At 40.7% G+C, this 26294-nt stretch overlaps 3 protein-coding genes across 15 annotated transcripts in view; 1 reads left to right on the forward strand and 2 right to left on the reverse strand.

The window, feature by feature from the left end:
• Positions 1-275: 275 nt before the first annotated feature.
• SKA3 (spindle and kinetochore associated complex subunit 3) lies at positions 276-15481 on the reverse strand. 4 transcript variants are annotated; one of them, XM_054056902.1, is made up of 9 exons: positions 15241-15481; positions 12622-12686; positions 11325-11490; positions 9294-9717; positions 5886-5986; positions 4958-5139; positions 4556-4762; positions 4254-4372; positions 276-3410 (listed from the first exon to the last, which is right to left on the reverse strand). In XM_054056902.1, the coding sequence occupies exons 1-9, from the start codon at positions 15341-15343 to the stop codon at positions 3377-3379; spliced, it is 1401 nt and encodes a 466-aa protein (XP_053912877.1). In that variant the 5' UTR covers positions 15344-15481; the 3' UTR covers positions 276-3376. The 4 variants fall into 4 exon arrangements, with proteins under 4 accessions (XP_053912877.1, XP_053912879.1, XP_053912880.1 ...); XM_054056904.1 differs by having other exon boundaries at positions 11325-11638; positions 15241-15261; XM_054056905.1 differs by lacking the exon at positions 15241-15481 and adding an exon at positions 13849-13938.
• A 675-nt stretch (positions 15482-16156) lies between these two features.
• On the forward strand, positions 16157-18989 carry MRPL57 (mitochondrial ribosomal protein L57). 2 transcript variants are annotated; one of them, XM_009556425.2, is made up of 2 exons: positions 16157-16261; positions 18659-18989. In XM_009556425.2, the coding sequence occupies exon 2, from the start codon at positions 18664-18666 to the stop codon at positions 18973-18975; it is 312 nt and encodes a 103-aa protein (XP_009554720.1). In that variant the 5' UTR covers positions 16157-16261; positions 18659-18663; the 3' UTR covers positions 18976-18989. The 2 variants fall into 2 exon arrangements, with proteins under 2 accessions (XP_009554720.1, XP_053915948.1); XM_054059973.1 differs by lacking the exon at positions 16157-16261 and adding an exon at positions 16298-17165.
• Positions 18990-19961: 972 nt separating this feature from the next.
• Positions 19962-26294, reverse strand: part of ZDHHC20 (zinc finger DHHC-type palmitoyltransferase 20) — a 54877-nt gene continuing 48544 nt past the window's right edge. For 3 of the 9 annotated variants that reach the window (XM_054059954.1, XM_054059944.1, XM_054059908.1), the window contains one exon: positions 19962-24883. In XM_054059954.1, coding sequence (XP_053915929.1) covers positions 24847-24883 — 37 coding nt within the window. In that variant the 3' untranslated portion in view covers positions 19962-24846. The remainder of the gene's footprint in view (positions 24884-26294) is intronic. The other 6 variants (XM_054059891.1, XM_054059959.1, XM_054059898.1 and 3 more) reach the window with 6 other exon arrangements.

Here is a 26294-nt window from a genome sequence, read left to right on the forward strand (position 1 = left end):
CATCTGGGAAAGTTCCATTTCACAGTGAGAGCCATATTTATGCTTAACCTCAGGCAAAATACTTCTAAAATAAGAAAGCACTGATCACCTTAAGGGGCATCCTAGGCAGAACAACCAAGATGCTCCCTTGACAACAAATGGGATTATGGAGAGAAGCTTCTGTTAGCTGACAACATTTGGTACGCTTGAAAAAAAAAAGAAAGAAAAAAAGGTTAAGAACCACAGCAAATTAAGGGAAAAAAAAAAGGCTGTGCTTTTTTTGGCTGCTTCCCAGGTGTCCCCACATACTGAAGTGCAATTTTGTGTTGGGTGGGTTCAATCTTTTCCGACTGCGGGCTACTGCTAGAAGATATGATCCTGTTCTCACCCTTTCCTTACATCTGATCTAGTGCTCCCACAGGCAGAAGCTGAGTCTGAGATTACTGTTGGGGAGGACAAACTAGAAGAGAAAATGAGGTTGATTAGCCTTTCAGTGGCTTTGCAAATGGAAGGAACCCATCGTACAACTGCATAAGCCCTAAGATTCTGTGCAGGAGAACTGGTGGCAGCCTCTAGTGGAAGCAGCCCCCAGTTAAACTAAATTAAATGCAACACAGAACCATACTCTGAGCTAATTTTCCCTATTTTCTGTCCCTTGCAAAACTGTTGTGTTTGCTACTGATTTAGCTACTGTTTATCAGAACTGCACTTCTAGAAGCACAATGCTGTTATCAGACTCACCCCACAACAAACAACATATAACTTTTGCATTATTCCCACTGTGACATGTTGTATTACTTCAGCGTGCAGCAGGATGCAGTTTCCTTCAGCAGCAACAATGGCTTAAGTAGTTTTACCTTCCTCCAGCTCCATGGCTACATCCTTAGTTGTTCCAGTATTTGAACTGGTGCCGTTTAGTAGATGGGCACACAGCCACCTGCCTGAGAGAACTGATCTGAGTAGGTAAAAGAAAGATGAAACAAAAACTTGCCATCCCTGCCAACTAATTATGAACACAGATCAGTTCCCAACACTTCTGCCAACTTTTCCCTCCTCCACTCCCAATACTCAAACTACTGCTTAGGCCTTACTGAAACCTAAAAGCTTTCCAAAGGTAAAGCATAAACTAAACCTAGCGTTTATTTTGCTGCTCTAATTATACCTACCTCAGTGCAATGGTCCTGCTATAAAGAACATAAACATGAACAGCAATATTACTTGTAATAGGGTAGTATTGAGGACAAGGAAAACAAATCTAACTAGTGAAACCTAATTTAGAGATTCCAAAGTCTCATGTGTAACAGCTTGAGTAGACCAGATGATTTTAAGATTCCAATTGTTACCTTGAAGATAATGTGTATGTCAAAATGTTGAATCCCTTTTATATTAGTTAATGAAAAAGCTATGAAATGTAGCAGAAAATATTGTTTATTTGGCAAGAAAAACAAGGCAAGTGGCTCACAGTGAGAACCACAGCACTGCTAGGTACAACTCTACAGTTCCCTGAGGGAGGAAAGGACAGTGAGTGCAGAGTTCTTCTCCAGTTTAGAGAAAAGACATTTTAAAGCCCTTTTGGGAATTTTAGGGTGTGTGGGGAATACAGCAAGGTCTGGGACAGTAGTGCTGCTTGTTCCTTTTCATGTTAAATGGAGTCTTTCAGGACATCTGACTTGCTTCAAGGCAAGAAAGTAGCCATAAAGAGCTGTGGAAGGAGAAAGCAGGCTGCAAAACCCCTTCCTGCTTAGTGCTGGTAACTCGGTCTGGCTGAAAGATTCTTGATCAGTAGCTTGTACTTTTTTAGGACTATGAAATTCCAGCCCATTAAGTGTTTTTAGTCTGAAATTGCTGGAAGCAGGTCTGGCCTTGACTCTCTGAAGGAGCTGGGTAAGACACGTAAGTGTTTTTATAGCAGCAGATGATTAGTTTTGCAACCAAGCATCTGAGACTGATTTATTTATTATTCAGAAGTGTTGATCAAGCTCAAAGACTGACACATAATAATATATACATATTTTTAAACAGAAGCTAGCACAGAAAAACAACAACATGCTCAGGCCAGAACTGGAAAATCAGCTTCTCCAGCTAACTTGGTGTATGTTTGCCCTGGAGAATGACTGGCATAGAAGGAAAAAGGCACCCTTACTTACTTACTAGGTTTTAGCCAGGACAAGTCCTTCTAAGCAAACTGAGAAATACTTCCAGGCATCTCTAGATGTTTGCATACTCTAAGGACTTCAAAAAACTGTGGAGCTGTGTTTGGAAAGACCAAAAAAAGCATACATTTTCACCCTGTCTCCTGGGACAGTTTTTCCTCTTTCCATGTGTTGCACACATGGCCTCATACAAATGACAGAATTTTAGCTATTGGCAGGAAGACCACATAGAGCTGGTCAGAGCAGTCCTGGAGTCACTCTGAGGAATAACTGACATCAGGAACAGCAAACTGGCTCCAGACAAAAATACATAGTTGGGGTTTCTTGTGGACAAATGTAAAATATCTAGTAGAAAAAAAAAAAATCCTTATTACTATGACTACCAGATACCAAAAGTGCCAAACAACTCTGAGAACTTACACTTGGTCAGTTGTTCCGGGGATAGATGTGCACTTTTAGAAGCGACCAATCACCTACATGCCTCCCAGAAAATCTTTCCAGCAGCTGAAGATACAAATAACCAGTACCAATTGCACAATATATTTTCAATTAGTTCATATTTGAGCCAGAGTCACCTTTTAGGGCTACTGAGGTTAGACTGTCCAAAGGAAAACAGCTCTATAGCACCCGATGCAATGTCCATGTAAGAAAACGATAAGAAGCAGCAGCTTAAGAAATGTCTGTCTGTCACAGAGGTAACAGAGGCTGATGCAGAAACATCTGATATATCTTAGCATCGGAGAAGTGACTAACTTTAAACAGTAAAGCAAGAAAGAGTTACTCTTTCCATAAAAAAGACTTGTTTCTGTTGAAGATACCAAATACTGCAGAAGTACTACACTTCAAGTCCTGAACAACGTCACAAGAACAGCCACAGATATCCACTTGCTGGGACAAAACACTGGTGTATGCTTACGGTAAGTGCAAGCCTACACAACAAACATGAGAATCGAGTGAAATAACTGAAGCACTACCTCATACCCCACACTATCCCAGTCCTTTGAAGCAGATATCCATTTAAAAACCCTCAATATGTTTTGCCAATAGTTTCAACTGAAATTTAAGCACAAGTTGTCAGTTAAAATCAGTTTATCCATATGATGGATAAATAATATTTCTCCAGCTTCTCCTTTGTATGGCTCTTTCCTCCCAACAGGGTTCTTGTTTTGCCTTTTGAGTTTGTTATGATTCGGTAATAAGATCCATGAACATGAAACAGTCTCAGCATGGTCTTCAGCTTGATTTCAGATCTTTGTCTTGAAAATTCCAGAAAGTCCTCTGCAAAGATAACCAGAACAGTTCATGAACTTATTGCCTCAATCATGTTTTGAATTAGCACAAGACAAACACTGAAATAAAATTTTAATTATCTTGAAAGAAAAAAAGAAGGGTTAGCTAAAGAGCTTTGCTCTATTTAGTTACTCAAATGGATTTCAACTCTAAGTACATTAAATTACCTACTTTTATCAGTATCATTATGGGTTGTTGCAATAATTATTTGACTTCATACATGTTCCTCATACCTCTTCATTAAATAATCTGTACTGACTCCAAGTTTAACAGATAATCAACGAGTGCAATATACATTACATTGAGTCAGGAGTATCTACACTTGACTAAGCTGTCACAAAAAATTCTTTCTACCTAAAACAACTGAGTTCTTTTTAAAGCTATTATTCCATTGTTCAAAGATTACTCATACTTATTGTAGACTAATTTCTTCTGGCTTTTCATTTCAAAGAACTTTGTCTTTGCCGGAACAACCATGAAATCAGTCATGTCACTTCTGTAGTTTTCTCCATTTCTTTAGTTTTATTGCTTAAATTTACTCAGAAGAAAGCATTCACTGGTCATCTGAACGCTGCAAAGCAAAATATATACCTATAGCTCAGTTTACTTTTATTAAAGTTGGGGAGACTTAAACATACAATAAACTATAATATTTGTTCTATATAATAAAGGCAGTCAGATTACCAGGCCAAAGACGAGTTGTTTAGTCAGAGCAACAAGAGCTATTTTGGTAGTTGAAAAGCAAGCAGCTGCAAGAATTTTTATGTTAGAGCATCTTTGTAGCTCCTCCAAATTAAATTACTTAAGCAAATTTGTAAAATTTAATCATACCCGTTCTCTTTGTCACAGTAATCAGTGAAATCGTTTTCATATCTTGTAGTATTTCCTGCCTTGTTCTCCATTTTCTTGACTTTAGAAGAGTCTACGTTACGATTATACTTGGACAGAATCTACAGGAAACATTAAAAGGAAATAAAATCTAAGAACTCAAAAGAGGATTACAGCTTATGCATTTTTAATAAGTAGCAGAGAACTTTCTTTTAGAAGAACAGAATTTGATAGAACTAAGCTCTTTTAATTTTATTATTTAGATATTAAAAATATTTTTTGGGAAAAAAGGTATATTAGCTAACCTGTAGAACATCATCTGGTATCCTTGTTATTTCTGGAGGTGGAGGAGTATCAAGTAACTGGTCATATTGTTTTATTTTAGGAGGAGAAGGGTCTCCAAAACGCTCAAGATACTCATCAGAGCTCACAGCAAAAGGAACTCTATCTTCTCTGTATTGTTTATTTGTTGCACCATTCTTTGTCTCAATCTTTTCCCTCTGCTTTACCTCCTGCAAAAGAGGTATTAAATGCCTTCAGTTAAATCTTAGGTAAAGCATTTAATAAACGTTCATACAAAAGTACCATTAGGAAGATCTTCTACAATGACACAGGAAAAAGTGTTATTGGAAAAGAATCCCAAACTGACATCTGAAAAGCTGCTTACAGTAAAGTGTGTGAAAATATACACAATTGCTATTTACTACCTTAGCTTCTGTTTTTAGCCATCCTGCTTCAAATTTTGGCAACTGTGGTGTTTCTGTATGACTGGGAAGAGGCAGTTCATTTGTCTTTGGTGACTTTGACAATACTGTCTCATACGTTCTAGAAGAGATTTTCACATCAGGAGTACAGAACACAAATACCATAGGAGAAGCCATCCAGTCAGCTGTTGAAATTAAGAGGTGGGCGGGGAAGAGAAAGATAAATCGGACACGCACTCTCACATATATAATTATTATCAGCTCCAGCGCCTCAGTTTAGTTTTCTAAGTTTATTGGCTTTTCATAAATTTATACATTCTAGAACACCAGTATCATTTTAGCTGATATCTTTAGTATAAAGAAATTACAGAATTCCATAAAAGCAGCAAATACAAAAAAGTAATAAATCTAGTCCCACTACTGAATATAACGGAAAAAGCCTCATTTAAAACAATATCACTCTAGCTGCTCATATATTGAATTGTCACCATGTTTGTCCAATTTCTTCACATATATTGCATCTCTCAAAGAGGTTCTAGCACTACTCTTGAAAGATCTAAGTTACAGTTTCAACAGTGTCTTTCAAAGCATTTTCTTTCCTGTCTTTAAGCAGATCCAATGGGTATTCTCAGAAAAAAAGACTAAGTTGGCAAAACAGTATTTTTATTTCAAATACGAATTTGAGGGATTTATTTCAAATAAGGTGGTTATAAAATGATGGATTTCTTCCCATAATTCTGTATGGATATGAGTAGAAGAATGAGCAAAGGTTTATTCTAAAGTGAGGAACTTTGCCATAGAAACCACCAAGATTTCATTTACTAGACATTACTACTCATACAATAACCGGGCCTAAATTAACTTAATGCATTCCTAAATGTAGTTAAAAAAAATTGCACAAGTGTATTTATTGCATATGTTTTTAGCTTACCGTTCTCAGATGCCACTTTCGGTTTTGGCCTAGGAGTAGCCATGATTTCTTTGGATGTCATTTCTGAGACATTGACTTCATGATCATCTTTTTTAACAAACCTGAAAACCAAACCCCTCAATTAGCTCTCAAGTATTAGGAAAAAATCACAATTAAAGGAATACTGTCAACCTAATCACTTTTCTAGTATTTGTTAATCCACACAAAAGTAAAGAATACATTTCCTCAAAGACGATTTTGTCAGAGATTTTTCATCAATGATTCTAGTGCAGCGATGTGTAGCATGCAAATATTCAATCCATCCACAAATTATCAAATACACTGAGATTTCAATCCAAGGCATAAAAATAATCCATCATGAAAAAAACAAAAGGAGTCCAGGGTGGGATAAGTTGTATTTTTTTTTTATCCCAGGAGGTCAATTCTGTGTTAGGGGTACAGTCTCTTGTATTTTCAGTTGTCTGTTGCCTAAAAAATCCTGAACAATAAGAGGAAATCTATTTGGCTTTTAACTACTAATGTTATTGTGAAAACTTAAATGATTTTTAATTCAATTTTTAACAAGTTAATTTATATTAATCACTTGCTGACTTCACAGTGAAAAGCCATTTAATATCAATTCTACAAAAACTAAAATTTAAAAAAATCTTTCTTCATATCCAAGCTATTCTTGTGGAGGAAGGGTGTAGGCAGGTAAGAGACAATACTAGATAAAAAGTGGATGCTTCACTAAACTTTACACAAAGTGTCTCTACAAAACATTTTAAATATTTAAAATAATTTATTTTAACTATGAGAACCAGATATAGACCCTCTCTACAAAAAGCTTAAAAAAAACCCAGACATTTGAGGCAGTGTAATTTACTTAGAAGAACAAAACTTAAATTTTTAGTTTAAAATTAAAGTAATTTTTCAAGTCAGTTTTGCCTTGGAAGCATTATAGATACTCGAAACCATATGATTTTTAGTTTTCACAGTGGAGAAGAATAAGTATAACATTTTTGTTCAAACACTTTTCCTATTTTTTACTTCTTTTCTTCCCTAGTTACTTTTGATTTCAGTTTTGTAGTAGATGCATCAAATTCTATTATTCTTTTTACTTGTTTCTACACTGAAAACCTGAAAAACAAAGTTGTAAGAGTAGAGTTTTAATAAATACTTTTAAGAGCTTTGAGATGAATTTTTAAAGTGTTCTACACACAATGCACAGCTGCTAGATAGATTTCAGGTAGGTACAAGACCTGGCTGACACAAACAAGGGATAGGAAAGGACAGGGTCGTCTCCAAGAAGGTTACCTATCTGTGTACCTGAAAATGACAGGTATAAAGCCTACCTCATTTGTACTAGTTTTTTTTTTTGCTTATCTGATTCTCAGGGAAGAGATTCTGCTCATTATGCAGTGTAGCAAAATATCTTTTATTAATTTGGGGTTTGAATTTGCTGGCTTTGTGTTGGGCCCATTTAACCTGCTGAGCCTTTTCACTGAGAGACCAGATCCATGCTTTTTGGAAGTAACAAAATGTTTAACCGTTTCAAAATTCTGACCAGACTGCAAGCTATCTCTAAATTAAGGATGCAAAATAAACACAAGTAAGCTAAAAGACAGCTAATGATTAATTATCTCTAATGACTTAATGTCGAGACCTCTCATATATATCACCAATTCTGAACCCATATGCAGCTTTAACTTTAGTCACAATTAGTGTGTCCCCATCTGTTTTGGTCACTAATGATGATGTGTTAAAGAGCAATCACGCTATAATTAACTCTGTACAGAATTTTAATATCATTAGGAGTATGGAAGACTGCAACTGTAATTTATTCTTTTTAATTATGCATAAATAGCACTAGTGGACTGCCTAATTGTTTCACTAGAAGCCACAGAAATAGATACATCCAAAAGTGTAGATTCTATTTAGAAATCACATCCATCTGAAGATCACATTTAATACAGTTCTCATTAAATAGAAAAGCAGCACAACCCCCAAAAAAGTTACAGGTAGCAAAAGAACTTAAGCTGTGCAATAACCATTAAAAACACAATTCAAAATTTAACTATTGCAGTAAACGGGATCTTTGGGGGACAAAGTAATTTAAGTTGACATGGTTCTGAAAAGCTTTGCACCTGTGCCTATATTGCAAATATCAGGAACTGAAAAGAAAAAAGCTAAATGATTATTGCCACTACTTATATTGAATGTGGTTCTTTTCTTGAAAAGTTTCTCCACATACCAAAGATTAGCTGCAGAACAGCAAGTTTCTTTTAAATACTGTCAACTTTTAAAATTGAATGTGTTGCTAATACCAAGTATAAGAGCATGGGACCCTCGGTACAAGACAGACATTAGGGTGCTGGCACACATCCGGAGAAGGGCAACGAAGCCGGTGAAGGGGCTGGAGAACAAGCCTTGAGAGGTGGTGGAGAGAACTGGGGTCATTTAGCTTGGAGATAAGGAGCCTGAGGGGAGACCTTATCACTGTCTACAACTACTTGAAAGGAGGTTGTAGCGAGCTGGATGTTGGTCTCTTCACCCAAGTGACAGGTGATAGGACAATAGGAAATGGCCTCAAGTTGCACCAGGAGAGGTTCATCAGGGAAGATTTCTTTACAGAAATGGTTCTCGGGCACTGGCAGAGGCTGCCCAGTGAGGTGGTTATCAACCATCCCTGGGGGTATTTAAAAGACAGGTAGATGAAGTGCTCAGGGATGTGGTCAGGTACAGTTGGACTCTGATCTCAAAGGTCTTTTCCAACCAAGCGATTCTATGATCTAACTACCTTTAGATTATCTTAGAAGCACAGAAAAATACTTCTATTGCTAAGGTGTTCTACACTTCACTGCTAATAATTTTAATTAGAGCAGTGAAAATCTGGCAATGTCTTCGCAACAAAAGACTGGAGCAAAAAGAGTTTGTAACTTTTTGTAAGTGGGAGAGCTGGATAACATAAGAGATAATACACCGTTGCTATAATGAGGCATTTTACTTAATGCTTTGGAAGTTTTTTTCCAAGTGTATATCCCTAAAGCTTTTGAAATCTTTAAACTAGCAATGTAATACCTACTGCAGACAACATGTCTCTAAATCCAAGGTTAAGGAAAGCAAAAGGTCACAGATATACTGCACATTTTCCCTTTGTAAATAGATTGTGGATGGAAGATTCTTATCATGGCGCAGTCAAGGAAGGAGTGTATCAGGGATGTATTTTATGGCAGCATTTGGCACTGCAAAAGGCACATAAGAAGACTTGTAGAGAGCTAAATAAAGACATAGGAGTAGCTGGCTAGCAGAAAATACCACAACGCCTGCTTGAAGAAAAAGGGCACTAGCAGCAAAAAATTCATACAGCCAGAAGAAACTACAGAAAACTCAGTAGATGTACAATCTGAACTTAAGTAATTTACTTACTTCTTGACTGCCTGAGCAGTTTTACGAATAAGTGACATCGTATAATCTTCATTCAAACACATGGTATGTTCACTGATGCCAAACTGTTCAAGTTTTGGTGTTACACACTCATAATCATCCATCTTCAGCATACACTTTGGTGTTTTGGGCAAAACACTGGGGGTCCGTGGTGTTACTGGAGTTCTGTTTGAATTTTCTTGATATGCATTTGTTGCGCGCTGCCCTGTCCCTGCACCCCATGGCCTGGAGAAGGCATATTGTGTAAGACCGAAATCAGAAAGCTGGGGGTCACGCAATGAGTCTTCAGGCAACGGTGGCTTCTTTGTACAAGCAGGAAGATGAGGTGCTTCATCTAGTTTTTCTTCATCAGATTTATTCTGGGCATACATCATCGAATCACTCTTAACTTCTTTTTCCTCTTCTTCTGTTGGAGAAAAGTAATCAAAAAACCACACCAGATTTATGTCAGAAGTTCCTGGTTTAAGAACTGATAAAATAAATTGAGACTTGCCCTCCAATTCAAAATTTTTTATTATTGTAAAAAAATAGATTCCTTCTTTCACTTTAAAGCACTGAACCTGAAGCTACAACAGATATCAAAAGCTCATATTATAAATATAGCTTAGCCTGATATGCGTCACACGTTTATTGAATTTCACTCTATTGGTAAATATTATTTTTAGGAAAAATGAAATAAAAATATTTTTACAGAATTAATTTTGCTGCATGGAGCAGGCAGGAGGTGCTAACTTGAAATATATTTATTCGCTTTTATTTCACTGCAAGAGTGGAAATTCATTAAATATGTACAATATAAATGACAATTAAAACAAAATTTGACTAGACCTGAAAATGTTTTTTGAGCTGCACACAGTAGTAGAATGCTCATTCTTTAGAAAATCTGTATTGAAGAAAGGTTATGAAGCAGCAACTAGAAACCCATGAAAGAAGCTAGCTTTGTAGATAACAAGTCCACTGCAGAAATATGCAAACATACCATCAGTACATTTCTGTAATCAGATAAACTGAAACACCCCAAAATATTTGTGAATTTCTGCATGATGAAAGAAGCAGGGGCAGGGAAAGTGCCATTTAAAATAATATGGCTGAAGTGTTACCTTTTTACGTGTACTGATATTGCACATTCAGATACACTTAGCTTAAAAATACATCTTAAAAAATAAATTAACCTTATAGCTTTGTTTGGAGTCTTCTTTAAAGGCAGAGAGAGGACAGGAAGGAAGGTACTGTAGAATTAGAACCTCCTGCCATACCTTTGTAAAATTATTGTAGTGGCTTAACTGGGAGGAGAACATGGTCCATGACTACAATTTTTGTGTGTGTAGTGACTGGATACACACTCAGGGGAAAGTTAAGGTGTGCCTCGCCAAAGGCTTCTTGGAGGCTGATTGGGCCCACGATATCAGTGAAAGCAGGACGTGTAGTACTGACAGCTGGAGTATTTTAAATTCATGCGGCGTGTCTGGATTTTTCCACACCAGTGTGTGCACACTTTCTAACTACATTAAGGATCTGCCCCCTCCAGTGATCAGGATACTACTGCTTCCCATGTGTCACCCAATTCTTGTATGCATTTCTCTGGTCCCATTTGTGCTGCAGAGCATACTATTTTAACATTTTCTCAATGGTAATTTAAGCTAATGGAATCATTACATATGAATACAAACTAATTTAGATGCTAAACTAATTCTATGCATGAGAAGCTGAAGCAGCATAATACTCTTGGTTATTGAAATGTGTTTGCTAACATGTTTTCTGAGCAAGACTACTACTGGAGAAAAAAACATATGCTACCTCAGAGTTAGATTTCATGGCTTCCTTTAATTTTTTATATTTTGCTTTATTCTTATGGCAGTAATCACAATAGAATCTTTTACCCTCTGGATATTATTATAAAGCAAATACGGATATACTTGGTCTCTTAATCAAAATAAATATATACATAGATAAAGAAAAACAATTCAGAAAATTACATCTGTTTTCACATAGTGTATTGTCAAGAAATATTACCTGTAGAGTCTTTGCCATGTGGTTTGTAGCCATAGTTCCGGAACAGCTCTCTTATTTTTCCCAGATCTGCTGCATTTCTCTGCATCAATACTTCACTTGCCTTCAAAAACTCATGAATTGGTTGTTTTTCAGAAGAACACTTATCAAGACTGGCACTAACATCTTCCTTCATGGGCGCAGGTGGGGAGGGAAATACAGAAACACTGGTTCTCAAATCACTACATGGCAGTTGTTTATATATAAAGTGTTTTGTGAATAAGTACTGAACTTCAATTCAGATGAGGATAAGCAGCACATTTAGGTCTTATCTATACCTGAAAACCAGGTTACAAAGTATCAGAAATATATAGGGCACCAGTGAACAAAGAATCATAGAAGTTAAACCAAGATGACAGATCACAGTATGATAACTATTTACTGGTAACCTCTCAAATATACATGATTTTACTCCATAAAAATACGAGATAACCGCAATTAATTTGGCCTCTTACTCCCTGTGTACAAAGAATTAGTGCAGAGCAGATGGTAAACCTCAAATTTATATCTTGACTTACATAATTTATTTCTACACTTGCACATTTTTGTGGCCCATTTTTCCTACTTCTGTTAAAGAAATAAAGAACATTTTTTCCAAGTTTAACTGAATGGCTGAAGGTACTGACAGTTCTGTGAAGATTTTCTTTATTTTGCATGCTGGGTGTTGAACACAAAGCAGTGTAGCTTTTCTCTAGGGAGCTGCTGCTCCAGAATCCTTCTCCCCTATACCTACACCTTGGCATAGCTACTACTTCCCTGTTACCTTTGTCCCCTACTGATCTGAGCAATATAAGTGATTGCAAACTGATAAACACTGCTAAATGTACTTTAATCCACCCAAAAGTTTTTGGGCACTACCTTACCATCCGCAACTATTACCATAGAATGGTTTGGGTTGGAAGGCACCTTGAAGATCATCCGGTTCCAACCTCCCTGTCATGGGCAGGGATACTTCCCACCAGATCAGGCTCCTCAAGGCCCCATCCAACCTGGCCTTGAACACCTCCAGGGATGGCCCATCGACGACTTGTCTGGGCAACCTGTGCCAGTGCCACACCACCCTCACAGGAAAAAAAAATTTTTCCTAATATCAATCTCTCCTCTTTCAGCTTAAAACTGTTACCCCTCATTCTGTCCCTGCACAGATCAGAACTACTGCGTAACAAAGTTGTATTGGGTTTTAATGATCAAAATAGAACCATAAGCTTATGGAACAGCTCCCCTCCCAGTTTTTCAAGAAGGAAGCGAGTTAAGGCATTACCTTCAGAGTTTTGATTTCACAATGGAGGTCATGTAAGAGTCTTGCTGGAGATTCCACTTCATCGTCTTTGATACGCATGTTCACACAAAAGGATTTGGAAAGGAAAAAGAAACATTAATATTTTAGCACGCGAATACATTCTGCATCAGACTGTAGTCTATATTAGAGATGTTGGAGTCGTATGTTAGAGAGTGTCAAGCTGGAGAAAAACAACGAAAAATTAGTTCATACCAGGTACCTTTGCACAGTACAAGAGTGCAATCTGCACAGTATGTTTAACTATACAGAAAAAACTGTATAGGCTTCCATTTTACTGCTGCAGCTAATGCTGTAGAAATTAAAGTACACCAGATGTCAATACGATAGGTAGGTCCCTAGGATGTCAAGGATTATTTATGCTAAGTTTTTATCCTTAAAGAGCTTGAACTTGAAATAATAATAGGAATTGAAAAAAGTGATATAGACATCACTGGAAAACATATATCAACAAAAAGTTGAATGCTTCTGCCTTATTTGCACCTGGGCAGATGTTAGTATGGGCAATGAGTATTGTTCATTATACATGCAGTCATTACTTGTTTCACTGGAAATCAAGGTTAATGCAAATATTGTCAAAGAGGACACCTGCTGTTACAAGACACAGAACAGTGATAAATCCAATTAGCAGCTTGAGCTATCTGTACAGAGAGAGAATAAGCCCTGCAAATGCATTTTCCTGTCTCAATCCATGAAAACAGTAAAAGCAAGAATGCAATTCCTCTTTCATTTTTCCCTATGATAACAGCTTACTCACACAGGAGCTCAGAGAGACAATAAGAGGGGAAGCCCAAATTATTCCTTGCCAAGGAACTCCCAGGCCCATCCCCAGAGCCACCAGCCCAGAGGAACAGAGACACAACAGCAGGTAGGAACCCAAATCCAGGACTCACAAGGAACCTACTGGGCTACCCCAGAATCACAGAATGACCAGAGCTGGAAGAGACCCACAAGGATCATTGAGTCCACCTCCTGTACCTGCATAGGACAACCCCAAAATTTACACCATATGTCCAAGGGCATTGTCCAAATGCTTCCTGAATATTGCTAGGCTTAGCACCATGACTGCTTCCCTGGGGAGCTGTTCCAGTGCTCCACCACCCTCTGAGTGAAGAAACTTCTCCTAATATCCAACCTAAATCTCCCCTGGCACACCATCCTGCCATTCCCTAGGGTCCTATCACTGGTCACCAGAAAGAAGACGTCAGCTCCTCCTCCATTCCTTGTGAGGAAGCAGTAAACTTCGATGAGGTTCCCCCTCAGGTTCCTCTTCTCCAGGCGGAAGAGACCAAGTGACTTTAGCCACTCATCACATGACTTCCCCTCTAGACAATTCACCAGCTTTGTGGCCCTTGTCTGGACACTCGCCAGTAGCTTGGTATCATTTTTATACTGCACACAACAGTTGATGTGGGGCCACACCAGTGTGGAGTAGAGCGAGACAATCACCTCCTTTGATCAGCTGGCAACGGTGTGCTTGATACACCCCCGGACACAGTTGGCTCGGCTGCCAGGTCACACTATCGGCTCACGTTCAACTTGCCATTGACTGGAACCCCAAATCCCTTTCTGTATGAATACCCAGGGTTGCCTGTCCCGGATGCGAAACCTGACACTTGCCCTTGTTAAACTTCATGTGGTTGGCAATTGCCCAGCTCTCCAATTTGTCTAGATCCCTCTTTGCCCTCAAGAGTGTAAACAGCTCTCCCCAGTTTCGTGTCATCAGTGAACTTTGTTAGTAAACCTTCGAGTCCTGCATCCGGGCCATTTATGAAAATATTAAAGAGTACTGGTCTTAAGATGGATCCCTGCAGAACCCTGCTAGTGACTGGTCACCAGCCCAATATAGCCCCATTCACAGACCCATCAGCTCCAGTGCCTGGCCGTGACACCCCTCACCACCAGTCACTGGCAGCAGCTCCCTAGATCGCACTCTTCCCAACCTTGGGAGTCCCGCAGTGGGCTGATACCAAAAATGCCAGTAAATAAACTCTCCAAGATTTGTTCAGGAGTTTTAGAAAGCAAGCATCATTTAATCAGGCCTAGACAACACAAGGGAAGGATCTCCATCAATCACGTGCAGCGAGACAAGAGCTGGTTACAGAATACATTTCCCACCTACATACATATGGATAAACTTTCCCAGAAATCTTATGCAGATTCTATTACTTTCCAAGGACCAATTTTAATGTTATTATGAACTTCACAACAGTCAAAACTCTTGCTCATTTGGAGCTGGCGTCAGCTCTGCCTGATCTTGCATTTGAGATAGGGAGAGACTGCAAACAGAGTCGTTTACAGGAGACATCTGCTCAGCACAGATCATACTTAAGCCAAGACGTTATCATTTCCAAAAGAACGAAGAGTGTAACAAGTGTCTGGAAAAACACTATTTGAAAAAAAACATGCTATAAAAAGACATACTGTCAGAGGGACATTTTGTCGAACTTACAGAAAATACAGTTACTTAGATGAAAACTTTAGCTTAGAACAAAATATTCCACTTTTTGTAACAGTAACCACTTTTTTTGCATCAGGCTGTGGAGAGGCAGAGGCAGGAGATGGGGCTCGGCCAAGGCTTACCCGTGTCCTCCCTGTGCAGGGCCCGCTCCAGCTGCCTCACCTCCTTCTCCACCGTAGAGGCCAGGTCTTGCAGTTGCCTGAAGAAACCCTTCGACAGGTCCATCGCCCACGGGGAAGGGGAGCGACGGCTGGAAAGTAAGTGGAGCCCCCTTGGAAGGGGTGGGTGGAAGGGGAGCCCCCTGGGAAGAGGCGGAGGGGAAGGAAGGCAGGGGAACCCCCTGGGAAGAGAAGGGGGGAAAGGAAGGCAGGGAGCCCCCTAGGAAGAGAGATGGGGAAAGGAAGGCAGGGAGCCCCCTGGGAAGAGAGGGGCGGGGGGGAAAGGAAGGCAGGGCCCCCTGGGAAGAGAGGGGGAGAAAGGAAGGCAGGGAGCCCCCTAGGAAGAGAGATGGGGAAAGAAAGGCAGGGAGCCCCCTGGGAAGAGAGGGGCGGGGGGGAAAGGAAGGCAGGGCCCCCTGGGAAGAGAGGGGGAGAAAGGAAGGCAAGGGAGCCCCCTGGGAAGAGAGGGGGAGAAAGGAAGGCAGGGAGCCCCCTAAGAAGAGAGATGGGGAAAGGAAAGCAGTGAGCCCCCTGGGAAGAGAGGGGCGGGGGGGAAAGGAAGGCAGGGGAGCCCCCTGGGAAGAGGGGGGGAGAAAGGAAGGCAAGGGAGCCCCCCTGGGAAGAGAGGGAGAGAAAGGAAGGCAGGGGAGCCCCCCTGGGAAGAGAAGGAGAGAAAGGAAGGCAGGGGAGCCCCCTTAGGAAGGACAGAGCAGGAAGGTGTGGGGGAGGAAACCGAAGAACGGGGCAAGGCAGGGAAGCACCAGCGAGTCAGGCTCAATGGGCGAACGAGCCGCGCCGAGGCGAAGCCGGACCCGTTGCCGCGCGCGGCTGCTTCAAACAGCGGGAGTCGGGAGCCCCATTGGCGCCGCCAGATCTCGCGAAGTCTCGCGAGATCGGCACGTGCCCTCTCTCTTCCCGCCTCGAGGTCTCGCGAGATCCGCCGCGCGCCCACCCGCCGCCGTTTGGGTTCCCGCCGCCGGGGCTGGTGAGTGAGGGCCGTGGTGATGCTTTCGGGGCCACAGAAGGGGTTGGGGTGGAAGGGCCCATAAAGCCCGTCCAGTTCCGATCCCCCTGCGGTGGGTAGGGACACCTCCCACCAGGTCAGGCTGCCCGTCCAACCTGGCCTTGAACACTTCCAGGGATGGGGCAGCCCCAGCTTCCCTGGGCAACCTGTGCCAGTGCCTCACTACTGTCATCGTGAAGAATTTCTTCCTAATGTCCAGTCTAAATCTTCTTCCAATTTAAAGCCATTCCCCCTAGTACTGTCTTGTCACCTGTTACATGCCCTTGTATAAGCCCCTCCCCAGCTTTCTTGTAGCCCTTTTCAGATACCTGGAGCCCCCTTCAGACACTGGAAGGTCGCTATAAGGTCTTCCCAGAGCCTTCTCTTCTCCAGGCTGAACAACCCCAGCTCTCTCAGCCTGTCTTCTTACGGGAGGTGCTCCAGCCCACTGATCATCTTTGTAACCCTCCTCTGGACCTGTTCCCACACGGTCCCTATGATACAGGAAGTAGTTACTTTACAAAAAATGGAATATTTTTTATTTAAGCTAAAATAGAGTTGTTTCATCTCAGTAATTGCATTTTTTCAAAAGTTAGGCAGAACGTCCCTCTGACACCATGTTTATTTTCAAGTAGTGTTTTTTTTTCGAGAAACTGTTCATTCTTTGAAGATGTCAACGTCTTCTGTGAATATGATCTGTGTCTTCTGTGATCACCTCTGTTTGCAGTGTTTCTCTGTCTCAAGTGCAAGGTCAAGCAGAGAGCTGGAGCCAGCTCCAAATTAGCAAGAATTTTGACTGTTGTGAAGTTCATAATAACTATAAAATTGGTCCTTGGAAAGTAATAGAATCTGCACAGTGTTTCTGGGAAAATTTATACAGATGCATGTAAGTGGGAAATATATTCTGTAACCAGCTCTCGCCTCGCTGCACATGATTGATCGAAATTGCTCTTTCGTGCTGCCCAGGCCTGATAAAGGGTGCTTGCTTTCTAAAACCCCAGAACAAGCCTTGGAGAGTTTATTTGCTGGCATTTTTGGTATCACCTGTGCCAGGGTTGCTGTGCTCAGGTCTGTATGCCTGTGATCCCTGTGCCAGGTTCCATGCACCAGGATCCCTGTGTCAGGGTCCTAGTGCTCAGGTTCCTGTGCCAGATTCTCTGAGTGCTGGAGTCCCTGTGCCAGTATCTTTGTGTCCAGGTCCCTGTAATGGAGGGATTTAAAATCCATGTGGATGTGGTGTTCAGGGACAGGGTTCAACAGCGGGCATGGCAGTACTGGATTAAGGGTTGGACTCGATAATCTTAAAGGTCTTTTCCCACCTTAATGATTCTGTGGTTAATCACAGGGCTTCTTCGCTCCAAGCACAGGGTGCCTTTTGGCAGACTGTCTCTGAACTGAGAGGCCATCAGTATGGAGCAGGCAGGAGATCCTTCTCACTAGCACTTTGCCACATGGGTTCTCCAGGAGCTGTTGGGTTGTCCAGCCACCTGGTGGCCCCTGTGGCAGTGGAGAGCCCCAGTGGGTGGCTGCGTGGAGACCGAAGCAGCAGTGCCCCCATGAAGCTGCAAGGCTTCACTTCGCAACTGGACCAGAGAGCCGTAACGTCAGTGTAGAGTTGTACCATGGGTGCAGGGTTTGGTGGGGTGGCTTTCCTTGGCAGCAGTGCTGGGTTATGGCAGGTTCGAGTGCTTGACCAACTTATCAGTTGATGAAGATATAATGTAATGAGACAGTTAGGCATGTTTAGGCCTAATAAACAGGATAATGAGGAGCACGAGTGTCAAGTCAAGATGTAGCTTGGCCTTTCTTGCCTCATCATCCCCGAGTGTTATGTAGGACAGTGTATTTGTGCTTTTTGCAGAACGCTGATTGGTCTGACATAGGATGTTGGTTTTGTCTATTAAACCTTATTTCCCCTAGTTAAAACCAAGACTAGATCATTGTACTCTTATAGAGAGACTGTAGTTCGAAACTTAATATCAAGGAAAGCCCAGATCTGGATCTAGCAGACAGACCTGGAAATACTCCCTGTTTAGACCACACAGCCATTTGAAGAAGGAATCAACGAAGCAAATCCTCAGTTTAACAGTAGCTGAGACTGGATTTTTGATAAATAATTTATGGAAGACGTTCTTTAATCTCAGCATAAGGATAACTGAATAAACTCTTCAGCTAAATAAAGATTTCCCTTTTCTGGTCTTAAGCTTCAAACGTCTCTGTCATTGTACTGTCTGCTGTATGTAATGGTTGGCTCTGAGTACAGGTTCTGAACTTCAGAACAGCAGAGGAGTCTGTGAAGATTTTTCTTTTTTCTTGTTAATTTTTGGGTTTTTTCCCCTAGTATAATGAGCATTTTTATATTTTTGTCTGTATTTGAAGGCATAATGTTTTTAACAACAATATTACTCCGGAAGAGAATTCCTGGAAAACAGTGGATTGGAAAATACAGGCGACCAAGAACAGTCACACTTGCAATGAAGCAAGCAATGATCCGAAGGTTGGAAATCGAAGCAGAGAACGAATATTGGCTGAGTCGACCTTACCTAACACGGGAACAGGAGTACAAACATAATGCAGAAGGGAGACGTGCAAGATGGGAAGCTTTCAAAAGCCTGGCAAGAGCCAAGTTCCCCGAGCACAGATACATCAGTGATGATTTAAACCACTTAAATGTGACGAAAAAGTGGACATTGTGAATAATACGGCATGTTTATACTTGGCACGTATTATGCACTGATCTGCTGTCATACCTCTCTTGGTTCTTTTGTAATTCAGAAGAATAAGGGTCAGTGACAAATGAGACTTCACAGTATACGAACTCTTACATTAAAAGTGGTCCTACAGAACGGGTGTGTTTTTTTCTTATTGTCGTCCCTTTAGAAAAAGAGAGTTCTTTCCCTGGCTGTCTGCCATCTGCCTGCCTTCTGTTCATGAGGGGGTTTCTGTAGAACAGTGTGCGTTACCAACTGCAATGATGATGATTTGAACCAGATGTCCAGCTTCACCGATTCCCTTTTGAAAGCTGGGAGAGCACACCTGCTCCATTGAAAGGGATTAAAGGCTGGCACTGACCAAACGGCCCTTAACCAGTCACTCTCCCTTATGAGGAGAGACTTCTATATGCATCAGTATTTAGGACACAGCTGATGATATGCAGTGCTTGCTTCATCAGGCACACAAGGACCAAGATGAACTAGAATTACAAAGTTAGGTGTTTGAGGCTGGAACTCACAGAGGCTTGTAAAATGTTCCATTTCTTATTAAAACTTCCTGGAAAGCATCATTGAATTTTAGTGCCAGCATCATTGTTGTGTCAGTGAGGACTTGGGCATTACTGCCTTCGCTTACAGAGATTATTCCTGATCCAAAAAGAACACAGCTGAGTGGCAGTCTGATTTCTAAAAAGTCATGTTTAGTGTCCAGAAGGAATATAGTGAGCCACATGTGAGAGTTTTTTTATTTCCCCTCTCGAGACCCTGTGAACTGGAAAATGGGGCAGGAGGGAGTGTAATCCTAGATTTCTTGGAGCCTAAAAGCTGTGGAATGGTTACAGTGTTTCCTAGGCAGGCAGTTTGTCTCCCTGATTGGGGGTTGGAACTAGATGATCTTTAAGGTCCTTTCCAACCCAAACTATTCTATGATTCTATGATCCAATACACACACACTATTGCTAAGCAATTTTCAGATTCTGTCAGATACTTTTATTAAGTTGATGCATTCACCGATGAATTCAAGTGTTAAGTCCATTCATATTTTATCACTTTGGAAAAGAGGCCTAAAATGGTACAATGTTTTTATTTAAACATGAATTATACTTTAGAGAGGTATGAATAGGTCTGAGCACTGATTTACAAAATCTCAAATGCACTTTCCATGGTTATAAATGGCTTAAGATAACATTTATGGAAAAGTATACATACAGGGAAATTCCACAATACAATTAAAACATGAAAAAAACTTCCAGGCAAAGCAATATGATTTTGTATTTAATTCATTTATAAAAGCCCATTTTAAAAAGTTACTTCAAGTATTAAACTATAAATGGCAACACATTTTTGCTGTGCATAGGACTAGTCCTATCCGTAACATATAAAAAAATACAATAAATGTGTTATTACATATATCTTTTATACTCCACCTCAAACTTAAATACAGCTCATTACAAGTTTAGGCAGCACAATTAAAAATAACTGTGGAAGTAGAACAGCTGGGACATTGCAATTAGTGCAAATGTTGATGACCCTTGCTGGCAAATACAAAAATAATTGCAGAGATAACCCAGGGATGTTTAAATCATCTTAAGTAAAAATGGAGAGAGTGCACGATCGCTGCCTCTTTCTGTGATAATTTACGATTGTAAACTGCTGTTCAGAAAGATTTACGTTTCTGACAATAAAGCTGATAGCAACAGGTTTAGAGACAGAAATTAGAGAGGAACACGCAAAACATGCAAGTTGTCAGCTAAATGATGTAAACAGAAAGGAAGCTGCCTGTCAGTGTTGATGCTTTGGTGCCAATAAAGGTCATCCCAATACTTCATTCCCAACACATATGCTTGACTGCTGAGCATGTGCTCTCAGTTTCTTGGGGTTGGGAAGAAAGATAGGGGAACCCCCCCAAAACAATCCTGTAAACATTATCAGGCTTCACTACCTAATGGAAACAAGATTCAAGTAATTGCTGCAGAAAACAAATGGCAGAACACCAGTTTTAACCAATGTTACAACTAACTACAGCTTGCAACTTTATTACATTTCATGACAGTTATGTAGTTAAGAAAAAATGCTTATAAAAAGCTGCCTATATATACAAAATAAATTGATACTAATGAGTGTAGTAAGTGTGTTCAGGATTATAGCAAATCACTTTATATGCAGCTGCTCTCTTTGGTGCCATTTAGGGACAGCAGAGCCTCTGGATGGTGCATACTGAGCTAGTTTTTAGGTACCATGAAAGACGTGGGTTTGATCTGCGCTTATAGTTAAAGTAGCTGCTGTTTGGAGCTTCTGTAAATGTACATCTGAATCTCCCAAATAACTACAATTTTAGATGGTGTCCTCACAGAACAGACTATGAAGCTCAAAGTGTTTTTAAAAAATAAAATTAATAAATATCATCAGTCAGTGCTCCAGATCCAGGCAGATCTGTTTAACTTATCTCTTGCTAAAGCTGCCAGACACTGATGCTGCTGCAAACGCTGCTTTCTCCCTCCTCTTGGGGCTCTGGAGAGCTACAAGCTGACCATACACTAAACAGATCAAGAAGTTCTTTAAGTGGATATCGAATAGTGTTGATCTTAACTAAAGAGGCTGTAAAGGCTGACTTCTTTACTTGTATTTGTTGTGTCTCAAACATGGCCTAAGTGCAGGGCTGTGTGCGCCTGAGGGGCTTTTCTGTGACTTCTGGTTAACAATGAAGGGAGGTGTTGAAGCAGGCACTGCTCTCCCCTCAACTGCTAACAGGGCACAGACTTGTCCCATAAATACTGCCTGCCAAGAAGGCACAGCATACGCTCACTGCTCCATGGACCGGGCCTGAAAAAGCACTGCTGCTCGACTGACCTGAAGAACTACTAGATCATGTGTTCCTGAAGAATCGCTGCTGGAGGAGTTGCTGCTGGATGGAACACGTTCTCCTGAGGAACCACTGTGCCCCATAGGAGTGGTTATAAGTTGTGTTTTTTCTCCTACTTCTTTCTCTCACTTCTCTTACTGTACCTTCTTTTTCCTTGGCACTGTGGTGGATTGGATCAAACCCAAATTGCATTGTAGTGTGTTAACGACCTTGGCTGTGTCCAGTGTATCAGATTGTGATCTGAACAGACTCGGACCTGGTTTTGCAGCTTTGAGAAGCTTTGACTCAAAGTGCACTCGAGTACCTGTTTCGTGATTTTGGCTGTGTCCAAACGAAATACTGCATTTGAATTAATCGGAGATTTGTTGGTCTCCGAGTTGCTGTGCAGATATCAAAAGAACCCTTTTTGCTCTCTGTTTTTGACTGTGCAGGTCGGCATGGGCCCTAACAGAGGCTGAACCCCAGAAGATTATTTACAATACAGAAAAGCCACACCAGCAAACGAGAGGAGAAACAGTACCTGAAAACTTTAAGCATCTAGAAACTTGTCCTGTTTACCAAGTGCTAAGAATAGCATAATAAAACGAGCTTGGTATCTGCGAATTCCACACTGAAGGGTCAGCTTTAATATAAATATTACCAAAATTCCTACTCAAATCACTAAAAATAGAAGTGCCCAAACTCCCTCTAAAGTAACCCTCCAAATATTTGAAGTGGAAATTTTCAATCAAAGGCTTATGATGGATCTAACTTGTGACACTGCAGTCTCGGGATAATACTGTAGAGAATGAGTTGACAGAATCTCATGCCTCTTCCTGCCCTCTTACCTTAATACGCCTTTGGTAGGAGCAGCAATTATGTGTCTGTTGTACAGTCTGAATAAATCACTGTAAGAAAATAAAACAGCACTGCAATTTAAAGTATTTTGTTTATGTATCTTCTGGCCTCATCTTCACAGGCTTATCACCTTAAGACATTTCAGAAATCCGGAAGAGAAGTCACACTGAAATCTTGCCTCGTGTCAGGCTTCTGTCCTCATACTGGGATTTTAATGTCATTTTGTGTGCTTGACTCGTGTGCATGTAGATTTTTTTAAAAGAAAAACGCAGTAAGAAACACAAAAGCCTAGTTTCTAATTGCAGCCAGTGTCAATATCCTACAGTAACTACAATACTACTTATGGCTTGCAATAGTCATTACTTTGATGGATCTAAAAGCTTAAGGGCTGTTATTTTTAGTGACAGTCTAGGTGTTTGCAAGACTTGCTGACAGAGCTGGTGATGGCGCTAAACGAGCATGTACGAAGTGACTCAGCACTCAAAGCAGTTGTTTTCTGTGGATCAATCTCCCTTCAGGTCTCCCGAACAGGCAGGGCTGCTCTCACTGTGCTCCCTGGAAGTTTTCAGCTCCTCAGTGCACAGCCCCAAAGAACCCATTTCCTGGAGCACCTCTACAGCCCCGGCCTCTGCGAAACCCATCTGCCTGCAACTCAGCAGCCAAACAGCAGTTTGCTCTCGGCAGCTTTGCGATTCCTGCCTCGCTCGTTTTGCCTATCCCACTCTGATAGAGCACAGAGCGCCCCTGCTTATGGCGAGGGAGCTGTCATGACAGAACTCTGAAAGACAGAAGATGGTGTCCTGTCACGCTAGATGGGACACCTCCTCTGTAGCCAGAGCCTGCCAGGGAAACCTGCCCCCCCTCGCCATCCCACCCACCGGTGACCCTTTAGAGTTCATCAGTACAATTCTTTTAGAGAACTTAATTCCTTTCTATCAGTCTGTTTCTCTTAGTAAACAGCTCTGCAGGTGGGTAAAAGAGGAGGGGATGCATTTGGGGCGGTTAATTTGGAATTATTTGAATCATTTTATTACATTTCATATTTGTCAAAGTGGCTTTTCAGTAATGCCTGCTTTGACACCAACAGTAATTCTGGCCTCAAGAGTATCCTAAGCACACTTCTCTCCTTTTCTCATCTGAAACATGAGAAAAATATGGGACAAAAATCTACCCCTGATCTGCAGAAAGGGCTCAGAAACATCAGCTCTTCACGAGAAGCCACAAAAACGTCCATCAGGAGCCCCACAGGAAAACCAATGCCCTTCCAGTTCCACGTTCTAACAGCACATAACTGAAATAAGGTTTTTCTCAGGGGTACTTTACTATTTCACTACTGCCTCATACAGAACACTGCAGACATTAACAGAAAATGTAACAATTGTTAATTCCTTTTTGGACTGGCTTTTCTTTGTATGCTGATAGACAACCACTGGGAAGTAATAATCCATGCTTTTTCTTTGAGCTCTGTTCTTGATATGATTAAATAAATCAAGTTAAAATGATGAGGGGGCTCAAGGCTACAGCAAAGAAGCAACAGCCAAATAAATAGTTTTTATGTTGTCGGCATTGCTTTGCTCCAAAGCACAGACAAAGAGAATCCTCAGACCCAGAAGACCTGGAGAGGTACGATCATGGGGTAGGCTGGTTAACAGGAAGAGGTGAGAAAACATAATCCAGTTCCTTCCCCATCACCTGCTCTTTGAACTCTGTATCGTTGCACTTCAGACTCACCAGCCAGCCAAACTTGATGTTTCATTTTTTTCTTTTTTTTTCTTTTCTTTTCCTTTTTTCTTTCTGTGCCCTGGAGTCCTGCTATGGAAGTAACCTCTGCAGTGCCCAAGGTGTGAAGTTTGCCCGTGAGGAGGTAGGAGTCTCGGCAATCTACCCCTATCACTGCAGCATAACAGAAATGCATAGTTCCCACTCTGGACCTTGTGCATCCAAGCAGGGCACTTCAGGATTTGGCCCTTTGGTAGCAGTATATTATTCAGTGTTGCATAAATGCACATGAAGAATCTTAAGGCATCTGTCTTAACTTCCCTGCTCTGCAATAGTGCTTACAAGAATCCATTGTACTGTGCAGAAACTTGAATTTATTGTGTCTTCCTAAAATGTTCATGTTCTGTTCTTCGCTGATCAACTTCTTCCAAAGAAAATTAAGTAATATTCAAGCACAAAATGCGTTGCAGAAACCTAGTGAAACAAGAAGAGTAATTAGTGGAATTACACCAGTAGCTTTGAGAAAACAGGTCATAGTGCATAACAGGAATGTAGGTAACATGTAATTTACAGACGCCTGCTTCAGAACAGCAGTGAAGGTAACTTCAACTCATAACTGCCCCTCTGGGAAGTGTGGGGATTTTAGTTTGTTTTTATTTTAAACCTCATGTTTTAGATTATCTGCACTAAGAACATCAATCCATCACCACTGACCTGTGGATAAAGCCTCTTGGATCCCTGATTGGCAAGAATTGCTCATTCATTTAGAATTAAATTGATAGACATAGGGACACAAATGCTATTTGCCTCGGTGAGGCTGGGGAACAGGCTGCCTTCTGCAAATTATGCTTTTTCTCTAGAATAATCTGGGAATTTTACTTGTCATTCTTAACTTTGACTGCTTCTGCTGTGTGTTATAGGCATAAAGTTAAAAAATACAATTAGCAATCTGTTTGAGGGTACAAAGGAGTACCTGAAACAGAGATCGAATCTCACAGCCGCTGCAGTGTTGGTTACAATTGCAGGGGGACTGGAATTCACCACCTTAGCCAACAGGAACTGATCAAATCCAACTGAACTCAGAACAGCGGAAACACTGGGCTACCAAGTTAACCATTATTTGAGGTAACATACCAAAATGGTTGTGTGTTGGATGCAATAATGCACTATTTATTTTTACAACTTTTAAAACTGCAGCAGCTTGGGAAACTGCGACAAAGTACACCAGATCCCCTTTATTAAATCTGGTCTGACTTTAGGAAAACAGGAAAGATAGAAAGGAAATGAATCTCAAACTCTTATCAGTTAATCGTCTAGCCTAAGTCAGTCATTCATGCTCCCTCTCTGTAGAAAGAACAATAAAGACCTTTCTATAATATCCTATCAAATTGGATATGAACTGCTTGGGATGAACTGCTCTCAGAAGATATCTATTCCTTTCTATGAAGAACAAAAACGCCTTAGTGATCCGAGAAGTTACTACTGCAAAAAGCGGAATACTCCGATTTAAGCTAAAGCAGAATCAGTTTTCTAACTTAAGTCTCATTTAAGTAACTGTATATTTTGAAAGTTACAAGCAGAATATCCCTCTGATACCATGTATTTTTTCAAATAGTGTTTTTCCAGATACCGTACTCTTGAGAAACTGTACATCTTGAGTGAAGTATGATCTGTGCTGAACAGATATGTCTTCTTCTGCAAACACCTTCACTTATAGTGTCTATATAAGGAATGCAAGGTCAATCAATGCCCCAATCAGTGGAGCTTTGGCTGTTGTGAAGTTCATAATAACATTAAAATTAGTCCATGGAAAGTAACAGAATCTGCGTTAAGATTTCTGTGAAAAGTTATACATATGCTTGTAGGTGGGAAATACATTCTGTAA

Source organism: Cuculus canorus, chromosome 1 (assembly GCF_017976375.1).
Source record: "Cuculus canorus isolate bCucCan1 chromosome 1, bCucCan1.pri, whole genome shotgun sequence".
Lineage (NCBI taxonomy): Eukaryota > Metazoa > Chordata > Aves > Cuculiformes > Cuculidae > Cuculus > Cuculus canorus.

Excerpts from the sequence above, each read along its gene's own strand:
- SKA3 (XM_054056902.1), bottom strand. The coding sequence starts at position 15,343 with ATGGACCTGTCGAAGGGTTTCTTCAGGCAACTGCAAGACCTGGCCTCT. Across the intron at positions 5,140-5,885 it reads GAAAGTGGCATCTGAGAACG|CTGACTGGATGGCTTCTCCT; the intron begins GTAAGCTAAAAA and ends TAATTTCAACAG. Across the intron at positions 4,763-4,957 it reads GGCTAAAAACAGAAGCTAAG|GAGGTAAAGCAGAGGGAAAA; the intron begins GTAGTAAATAGC and ends CCTCTTTTGCAG.
- MRPL57 (XM_009556425.2), top strand. The coding sequence starts at position 18,664 with ATGTTTTTAACAACAATATTACTCCGGAAGAGAATTCCTGGAAAACAG.